This window comes from Adiantum capillus-veneris, chromosome 3, assembly GCF_014529385.1.
Source record: "Adiantum capillus-veneris isolate H3 chromosome 3, ASM1452938v2, whole genome shotgun sequence".
NCBI lineage: Eukaryota > Viridiplantae > Streptophyta > Polypodiopsida > Polypodiales > Pteridaceae > Adiantum > Adiantum capillus-veneris.
The window spans coordinates 132,606,647-132,617,192 of NC_140933.1; the positions used below are offsets into that span (position 1 = coordinate 132,606,647).

Sequence of the window (10,546 nt, forward strand, 5' to 3'; positions counted from 1 at the left end):
ATTTTACTTGTTTGTCGAAGTCTTGGGTAGGGAAATTTACTAAGCGGGGAAGTCAAGGGCCCCAAGGCTAGTATATAAGCAACACCTTGCCCCCATTTATAATTCATTGCCCAATCGGTTGTTTCAATACTCTCTCTCTCTCTCTCTCTCTCTCTCTCTCTCTCTCTCTCTCTCTGATTCTCGTGTATTCTCCCCATTTCTCTATGCTTCCCACCTTGCCAAATTTGACATGGTATCAGAGCTTTGTGCAGTAGAGGAGCGTCTTGCAAGAGGATTCTCGTTGCTTAGCATTTTGGAACTTTCAAGCAAGGTGCCCGTTTGCAGTAGTGTTTTGATATGATCTTTGTAGAGGACATGCTATCTAGTAGTTTTTCAAGATGCCCAGTGAGGTTGCTAGGCATGTGTTGAAACCGCTGAAGGTGTGGAAGGACTTACATGGCTAGAGAGCTCATCGCATGATAGTGTTTTGAAATGTTGGGGCAGGTTAGGGATTTTGTTAGTTTGGCGCAAGCATCTTGAAATGCTACAGGGAAGGGAGGTTCAATTTTCATTTAAGGTGAGCCACTGAATGGTGTGCATAATAACGTGCGAAAACGTTGAGGGCAGCTTGATGTGAAGCATTTCAAAACGCACACAGTAGGCAGCTTTGGGAAGTTGTTGAACAATGCATTTTGATACATCATACAAGAGTGTCCCCAATAGAATCTTTTTTCCCCCTAGGACCATTGGTGCAAATCTTTCTTGAAATTATTCTTGCAAAGCTATGACATCGGCAAAAACGAATCAATACCAACTCATGGTTATAGAAAGTGGATCTACTTGCACCAACTTAGTAGCCTATGCACAACAAAAGTTCTCAAGGAAGCCATCAATTTGTTTGGCGTAAGAATGGGAATCCAAAAGAAAATGCACAAGTTCACTAAAGAATAGAGGCAAAGGCAAGCTTAACAAGGATGGTAAGGCAAGTGCTCAATTAGATACCTCGGTACCCACGAGGTCCAAGAGTCGTTATTATAAATGCAAGAAGATGCTTTGTTTGGCTCAAGGATGTGAAGCCAATTGCAAAAGAATGAACTTACAAGGTGATAAAGGCAAAGGCAAGTTTGTCAAAGATAGCAAGGACAAAGATTTGACAAAGGAGATCAGCATGGAACATGTGGTGGTGGCCATAGGGGCCATGATGATAGATTTCTAGTCATGTGGCAATTGCTACAAGTAGCTTCAACCAAGGAGAGGCTTGTGAGAGACAGAGAGGGCACACAGTGCTCCCTACAAATGATTTGGACCCATGTGTTGGCATTCAAGTTATTGGTGTTTGAACGCGTGGGTCGGAGTACAATGCACATGCATCTAGCAAGGAACCAACGCAACGTATTAAAGAAACTATGGATGTGTGTACCAATCCATTTTTGTTGGCTGGATTATGGAGATGATCTATTCAAAGTTCATTATCTTGGAAAGTTTGGACGTGATGTGTTCCCAGTTCACGACTGGGTATTCTTGGACGTAGTGTGGTCTAACGCTCGATTTTCTATGAGGAAAATGGTTCTCAAGATGGCATGCATCTCAAGTAAAAGTTGGTGGTAGCATAACTGAGGTGTATCTAATAGAGTGATCAGTATTAGTTGGGGTGTCCATGGTAGCTTCTTCATCGACTTGGTCTTCCTACATATGTCCACTATGAGATGTAGAGAGGATGTTAAAGTTATAGCATCTTAAGTGAATAGCCCAATGTGATCCCAATATTTATTTTGGATTTAGGTATTTGTACTAATTAATTGCCTAGTTGATTGGTTCGCCAATCCCCTCTCTCTCTCTCTCTCTCTCTCTCTCTCTCTCTCTCTCTCTCTCTCTCTCTCTCTCTCTCTCGTGTATTCTCCCCATTTCTCTACACTTCCTCATCGTCGACTTTGATAGGATGAGAAACACTTGAACTAGCTAGGTTATTTTTTGAGCATCTCTATAAGCTATATGGCTTGCCTTTAGATATAGTGTCGCATAGAGATATAAAAATTTGATAGTCACTTTTGGAGGGAAGTCTTTAAAAAGCTAGACACTACTTTGAACATGAGTACAATTGATCATCAAAATTTGGGGATTAGATAGAAAGAGTCATCCAAATTTTCGAAGACATGTTTTGCTCTTATTTGAACAAGACAGAGACATAGTTATCACATTTGGAGTTTGCTTACAACACCTCCAAAAATCTGACAACAGGCTTCACAACATTCATGTTGGTATATGGTTTTAAGCCTAGATCCCCTATGGCTATAGGGCTAGAAAAGGAGAAGGTTCAATCTACCAAGGATTACAGGCTCCAAACATTCGACTACAGGCCTCACAACATTCATGTTGGTGTATGGTTTTAATCCTAGATCCCCTGTCTATAGTACTAGAAAAGGAGAAGATTCAATCTACCAAGGACTTCCTTGAAGACATGAATGGCATACTAAAAGAAGCAAGAGAAAGAATATGTAGTGCACAAGATAGTGCCTAGATACATGCCAACAAAAGGTGAAGCCCTATTACCTTTGAAGAAGCTGAGTTTGTTTTCTTAAAAGTTCTTCTGTAGTCAAAACCCATGGAAACAAGAAAGTGTGCTAAAATTTCCTTTCAGGAAACCTCAATCCACTCTGTCATAGGCCTTCTCAAAATCGAGAAGGAGAAGCACGACTAGATCCTCTCCTTGAAGATGAGCGAGAGCATTCGCTTCTTAGAAGGTGAAAATGTCGTCAAGGATACTGCACTCCTTGACAAAACCTGTTCGTGTCTTGTGTATGATTCTCTCAACTAGCAATTGAATTCTCAAACTAAAAGCTTATTCTGGAATTTTGTAGATTGAGTTGTGGATAGTGATCGGCAACGTGACCATACAACTTCAGACACAAGGCCATTCTCTATGGGATTGCCCCATGGCACATCAGTTCTGACTTCAAATACTTTGATTGATGGCTGAACTTTCGCCAGTACACATGGGATGCTGCAACTTGGTCCAACCTTACGAGCCTAGCACTTCGCTTCGAGATGACTTTAGTCAGCAGGATGATAGTGATTTGGGAGGGCTGGCCTAGACTTCAACCCACCCCAAAGCTTGTATCTAAGGAGTCGAGAAGAGATAAAGAGAGTTATTGGGAGCTCATCTATAGTCTGACACTTTGGTTCATTTGGAGAGCCCGATGCTTCCGCATCTTGGTTGGACATGTGCCACTTGTTGAGACTGTATGAGACATATGGATAGAGCTAAGTTATAGGATTAAGGGCCATTTTGAGAGGCTTCATAGCAACCCCGAATACATGCAGGAGTGCCGTGAGGCCTTCCTGCGACTTTGGCAACCAGGTCCTTTCTTCACCATAGCTCATGGGGCACCTAGATGGCACTACCACCCACAAGTGTGGTTGTTTCCTCCTCCTATATCTTGATTCGACCATCATTTGACTTCTCATAGGGAGAGTCTCCCCACCCTTTGATGTAGCCGGTCGCTAGTAGGGGCAATTTGTAGCCCATTAGGCGGGTTTTTCAACTACTGTAAGATTCTTTTTTCTGGACCAAAAAAAAGTAATTACAATGTGGGGAATCACAACTCACTTCAACCAAAGACCATTTCAAGACCCTTTACATAAGTTTTCCCCATCATTACAAAAAGTAGCACCTAACTGCAAAATGATCCTCATAAAAAAAAATTACTCTAGAATCATCATCATCAGAAAGTGCAGAATCATCATCATAAAAAAGAATTACTGTAGAATCATCATCATGAGAAAAAATCCCATTACCATAAACATTTGGTGACACTCTTATGTGGCAACAAAAACTACGTTGCCACTCTTCGTGCTTCAAAGTGGCACGGGAAATGTAACAACTATGGCAACTTTTATTGAGGCATGGTCCTTTCCACAAATAGCCCTACTTAGCACATGGTGGATTCGGCCACCAGCTCGGTAGCTCTTCGAAGTTTGGGTGAAGGCTCGATATTGAGCACAAGGGGAGACCCTGCCCTTGTGCAAGCGCTACTTATTGGAAGACATGAAAATTCTCTTCTTCTCGTTCGTGCGCGCACGCGTTTGTGTGTGTGTGTGTGTGTGTGTGTGTGTGGACCTTTCTATACCCATTTGTGGTAGATTGGTTATGCCATTTCCCTATTGAATATCAGGTCTTGAGTTCAACGCTCGTCGGATAGATCTTTGAGGTCTCTTCCTACGATGTCAAAATTCTCCTTCTTCTTCACACGTGTCAAGGAATGTTTTGACTGGTGCAGCCAAGGAAAGCGTGGCTAGCCCGCTGCCAAAGAGGGATGATGCCTATGATCAAGGAATCCATGGCTAGTACCGAACATAGTCCCCTCCAAGGCGGAAGTCTACGGCGGGCGAGCAGTAGCAGCACGCACAACCGTATTGGCTCGCCAAGCTGGCCGTGAAGAGGAACAGCAAAGAAGCGGAGCTATCAGAAGGCTTGTTCTCAGCAATGAGGGCCGCACCAAGCTCGACCCCTCCTCTGACAGAAGCTTCTATTCCTTCCCCCGCTTCGTCACCCATGTCTACGACGCCTTCTTGCAGACCTTCACCCAACTCTACAGAGATCGTATCCCTCCCAATTCAGAAATCCTTGATCTCATGAGCTCTTGGGTCAGCCACCTTCCCCCTGAAATCACCTACACTCGCGTCATTGGCCATGGCCTCAATGCTGCAGAGCTTGCTCGCAACAAGCGCCTCGACTCTTTCTTTGTCAAGGACCTCAACCAGGACCCGATCTTTGAGGCAGCAGACGGCAGCTTCGATGCAATCATATGCACTGTGAGTGTTCAGTATCTTCAAAAGCCAGAACAAGTGTTTGCAGAGATTTACCGGATGTTGTGGCCAGGCGGTGTGTGCATTGTAAGCTTTAGCAATCGCATGTTTTACGAGAAGGCCATTGCGGCTTGGAGGGAGGGCACTGTGGTGAGCCGCATTCAACTGGTGGTTCAATATTTTCAATGCATAGATGGCTTTACTGAGCCGGATGTAGTTCGAGGCAATCTGCATTCAACTTCTCCAACAAAGCCATCTTCGCCTCTTGATTGGCTTCTAAACTTGTTCAAAGCCACCCAGAAAGACCCATTTTATGCCGTAGTGGCATACCGCAATTTCAAGCCAATCTGACTGAACACAGAATTGCAAGCGGTTACGGGAATTTTTATTAATTTATCTCTTGCCAAATGTGGCAAACCATTGTAAATACAGAAAATATTTGAATTATAATCTGTCAAGGTACAGACAGTGGTTCTCTTATCATGTAAGTGGCATGTTTATAGCTTTCCATGACACTTTTTGCTCTCAAATTGTTCTGTATTGGTAAGGTGCGTGATTGCAACTACATACAGGGAAATAGTGCGTGTTTATTTTCTTCTAAGAATAAGTATGTTCTTAGAAAACTTTTTGAGGTGTATTTCTCCACTTACATGGTTTCCTTTCGTCACAGCATCCTGGTACCTTGCTGTTTAGATGTAAAAGAAAATGCATAAGTGTGGCATAAAGGGGCAGTAGTTTTCAATACTCTTATTCTTATTGTCAAGCATTTAATGGATAATGTCTCAATGGTCGTAAGAGCCACCCCTATATGGTCATTATGGGAGGCTGCCCGACATACCCTGCTAACCTCGTCGTTAACACTTGAATGCGCTTGCAATTTGTAGAATTGTTCAACCACCCTCTACATTGAAAAAGAGATCCTTAGTGTGGTGAAGCAAGCCATTAGCACCTTTCCTCCTCTCACAGAAGGTCTCGTTTGTCTGCTCTTTAGATAGGAAAAATTTGACCCAACTGGCTTGTCAAAGAATTACCATGGGGTGGTCCATTCAAAACATGCTCAGATATAGATGGTGCTGGAATCTATGGAAAAAATCTCCAAACTTGAGGCAGCATAGCTTCTCATAAGACTTCTCGAGTTGAGCTCTCTGGCATGAGCTCTCTAACATATGAGCATTGACAGCAGTTCACCACCCAACCATAGGAGTCCACTTTATATAGACTCGGCCATCCACACTTGGCCAGAAATTGGTCGAGCATGCCCAAGTTTATGGTGTGCCAGACTAACACCTCAATAGATGTCTAAGCCTCTATGTGGACTATCTTGAATCCAACAATACCATCAGACACTCGGAGCTAGTTTGTAAGGAAACATTGGCCAGGTAATGTAGGAAGAAGAGTCCTTGGCTACAAGCATACCTCAAACATGCGATCAGATAAAAATTTTCTGTAAGGAAACAGCTACATACTCATCAATCATGCTCATCGAAGCATGTTGAACATCAGAACATGTAGTTAACCTCTCATAGAGCCTGGCCTAACACCATCAGATGGAGTAACGGTTGAGAGACAACTGTATCTTGCACAAAAGACTCAACAAACTAACAACCATCCGTAACATGTAATTGATATAAGCAATTATAAGCTGCCGCAATGGTCACACTGCTTCATAACAGTGCTGACATTTCACATCCATACCAATCAATCTTGTGTTCCATGCTTGGCTGTACTAGTGCAAAAATAGACATAGCTGATGGCTAGAAGGAAGCAATAGGAATTTAAAAGCAAACAACTTGATAGAAGTCCAGAGTGTTAGCCAATAAGTTTGGATTTAGAATCCCAAATTCTGGAATCTACACACTTTCTTGCATGTAAGGAGTCATTAAGTCTAACCTACTAGATCCATACCATGTCTGATGGTAGAAGGCGCCCTCTTGGCCCCATTTGGGAACCATTACCTTAAAAACCATCAAGAATCAAGTCATGTACCTATGTTAGACTGTGAAATGAAAGGACTTATTGACAAACTAAATTGTTCACAAATAATAAAATTTTGAATGTCCGCCTCATTCTCTTCTCCTCTTAAGGCTTGTTTTAGAAAGCCAAAAGACCTGGTGTAACTTAATACACATCGCTGCTGCCAATAGACGCCCAGTGCATGATTCTGAACAAGAATGGTTCCAAGTAATTGTGGTTTGGAATTCCCTAGAACCTGGATCCCAAATGCACAAATAGGTAGAAAGTACCAACTAAAGCATGGTACTCGATAGATTAGGTGTTATTTGATGGTTTTTGACAAGCTCCCATTCACAACACCCATCAGTTACTCCCAAACTAATGAACATCCTAGACATATGTCCCCATGGGAATCCCTTGGACCACCACATTGAGCTTGATACCAGAACAATATGGAGCTCCTTAAGAGATATGTGTGTCACTACATAAGCATTCACCCAAGAGGTGCGCGTACAATTCTCGATGTTGTCAACCTTGGCTAGGTACTTAACTTGTATTATACCAGATTTGACTTAAGGTTTGTCCCTATACATGGCCGTCTGTGCTCCATGGTCCTGCTCCTATAGATGACATAACAAAACACCTTCAAGGTGTTTTGATGCATGCAATGAGGAGGTTGATAGCAGAAGTCATTATCGTGTGAGGTACATTTCGCATGTACATCTGTGAGCTCTTTCCTCTACCACCTAAGAACTCACTCTGCAAAGGCTTTTTAAAGGTCTTGCAGGTCTGAAAAAACTAAATCCACATATATATTTGAAAGCACTATGTAAGCAGCAGAATGAGTCTGATCAAGCTTGAAGCACTGGCCTGCAGCATAAGAACCCTTTTCTGCATTACCATGAAGTTTGCACGCAGCAAGCAGACAGAGCCATGCTACCAATCCACTGCCAGAAGGACACTTCAGTACCACTTCCTCTGCTTCATCCAAGCGGCCAGCACGTCCAAGCAAGTCGATAATGCACACATAATGGTCGATCTCATGCGCATATCCACTGTCATACATGTGAAGGAACAGACACCACCCTTCTTCAACCAATCCCACGTGGCTGCATGCATTCATCACAGAAATAAAGGTGATAACGTCTGGTTTTATGCTATGTGCCTGCATTGTCCAAAACAAAGCCAATGCTTCCTTGCCACATCCATGCTGCCCAAATGCTGCAATCATGGCGTTCCAAGTAACGTCGCTTCGTTGATGCGTACTCTTGAACACACTCAAAGCAAGCCCCAAGTTTCCACACTTGCTATACATGTCAATTAGGGCATTCCTGACTTTAATCTTCTGATCAAAGCACATGATTAGAATTGTGTGGTGAATCTCCAGCCCTACTTCCAATAGAGGCATGTTGCCGCAAGCCTCCATGGCATGTATAAAAGTAATGTCATTTGGAGACACACCTTCAGACTGCATGTTTTGGAGGCACTCCAACGCCTCTTCATTGCAGCCATTTTCCACAAGCCCTCCAATTAATGCCGTCCATGACACCACGTCTTGGTTAGGCAAAGTGCTAAAAATATTTCTTGCTGTGTATAGATGCCCACACGTCGCATACATATTAATGAGCGCAGTGCCAACAATTGTAAAGCACTCATAACCAGCACTTCTGACTATGGCATGGAGCCGCTTCCCCTTTTTAAGCGATGCAAAGGCGGAGCAAGCATCTGTTACAGAGATCAAAGTAACTTCATTTGGCAATACACCCTCAATCTGCATTCTGGCAAAAGCATCAAAAGCCTGCTTGTGCTGCTCATTCATTGTCAATAGAGCAAGCACCACATTCCAAGACACCACATTGGGGCTTGGCATCATATTGAACACTCTCTTTGCATGCTCTATGCCCACGTTGCATCCATACACATTGATTAAGATGTTCCATGAGAAGGTATCATGATTGGGTAGCCGGTCAAACATAGCTTGAGCCTCCTGAACGAGTCCGCATTTGCCATACATGTGCATCAGGCAGTTTCTAAGAAGGGATTCCCATCCATGCCCACATTCAACAACATGATGATGAACTTGATGTCCCACGAGGTGACACTTTGCATTACCGATGCGTTTAAGCAAAGAGCTAACTGTAACAACACGTTGAGGTTTGTCAAAGAGGGAATCTAGACCAAGCCCACACGTTACGTTTCCTGCATCCGTGCCATCGAGCCTGGAATTTTCTGTGGAGGCGCCATCTAAGGCATACCCACATGTAGGGTTCTGCATGCGGGCTGTATGGGCATGGCATAGTGGTGGGTTTACCAACCTTCGGTGCATTCAGCAACATCAAGCATGCAACCTGTGCCATTCCCACCTGCGGAACTTCCTGTGCAAGCGCCATTTAGACATGCAGGGTTCGGTTCGCGAAGGAGAACTTGGAAATTAAGGACAGGTCGGAAAATGGATCGATCCCCGCTTCCGTGAGTAGGGGGGGGGAAATTCTAAAAACAAATGGAATCTTTGTAGATGCGATCAGGCCTCACGTGACGCGAAGACAAACGAGGAAAGGACGCCAGGTGGCGAGCAAAGGCAAGGAACGCGCACAAGGGAGGTACGCAATGCAGGAGGTGTCGAGCAAGGTTATGAGGGTTTTTTGAAAGAGCATGTGGTCGCACCCATGATGAAATTCAGGGAAAAAGCCACCACATCTATTGTGATTAGTGGGGTTATTGGCAAGCTTCTACATTCACACACAACTTCCAAAATTAGTGAGATTCTTGCGTCCCTATCCACCCATTACCCCTACTCCTCCTAGGCGAGAGGTGAGCATACAGGAGCGTTCTAAGGGAGTTCTTTTATATTGTATGGGTTCTTTCCATGACAAGACCCCGTGAATGGTGGGTTGGTCACGGGCTATGTCATGGAGCACATGTTGCTAAATATGTGCAAGTTCAACCCTCCATTCCCTTTTAGAGGCTGAGAGAACTGCCTTCCAAGGTTGAGTTCTAAGGTAGGGAGTAGGAAATTCCGAGGAATCTCTTGAATGATTGAATAAAATCAACAAGGAGCCAGTAGGCAGTAGGAGTAGAGCACGAGAGCTTGGAGAGGATGCACCTGTGTGATTAATAGTGTCGTTATCTTGACTTCCTATCAGGGTTTTAAGAAATGCACTAAGGACAGGAATGCCATAAGGCATGAATTCATTGGCGGGGCAAAACCCTCTAAAAAAGGAAGCGTACAAATTGAGCTAAAAATTTGGACTAAGCTTTTACTTATTTTGGCTAGAGCCGCAAGTTGGTAGAAGGAAGAAAAAGCCTCCAACCATTGTCACTACGGCAAGCCGGCAGGGCTATGAACCCAAAATGGAGGTAATGAAGACAAATCCTCAAGTAGGGCTTCATTTGAGAGAGAGAGAGAGAGAGAGAGAGAGAGAGAGAGAGAGAGAGAGAGAGAGAGAGAGAGAGCACCATCTGCTATGCTCTACATGGTGGTTGACAATAGAAAGAGATACGAGAGAGAGAGAGAGAGAGAGAGAGAGAGAGAGAGAGAGAGAGAGAGAGAGAGAGAGAGAGAGAGAGAGAGAGCACCATCTGCTATGCTCTACATGGCGTTTGACAATAGAAAGATCTACTCGCAAGGAGCTCCCATTTTCATAATTTTGGAAGGTAGCTTCCTCATTCTTTTCAAGGGTTAAATCCACCCACATAAACGGAATAAGCATAAGGGCCATCCCATTCTAATCTTGAATTACGAATCTAGATGCAGTTAAAGAGCTCAAGGTCATTGTTAGCAAAAGTGAAGGTTTGAGGGAGGCAAGAG

General features: G+C 43.7%; 2 protein-coding genes across 2 annotated transcripts; one reads left to right on the plus strand and one right to left on the minus strand.

Annotated features, from left to right (window-relative positions):
* Positions 1–4,308: 4,308 nt before the first annotated feature.
* Positions 4,309–5,268, plus strand: LOC147461736 (uncharacterized; the record flags this gene model as incomplete). Its single annotated transcript, XM_086506134.1, has 1 exon — positions 4,309–5,268. A coding segment is annotated over one exon (828 nt), but the record flags the coding sequence as incomplete, so codon positions are not given.
* A 1,521-nt stretch (positions 5,269–6,789) lies between these two features.
* Positions 6,790–9,210, minus strand: LOC147461737 (pentatricopeptide repeat-containing protein At1g08070, chloroplastic-like). Its single transcript, XM_086509195.1, has one exon. It carries the CDS (start codon positions 9,062–9,064, stop codon positions 7,511–7,513), a length of 1,554 nt encoding a protein of 517 aa, XP_086365321.1. The 5' UTR covers positions 9,065–9,210; the 3' UTR covers positions 6,790–7,510.
* Positions 9,211–10,546: the final 1,336 nt, after the last annotated feature.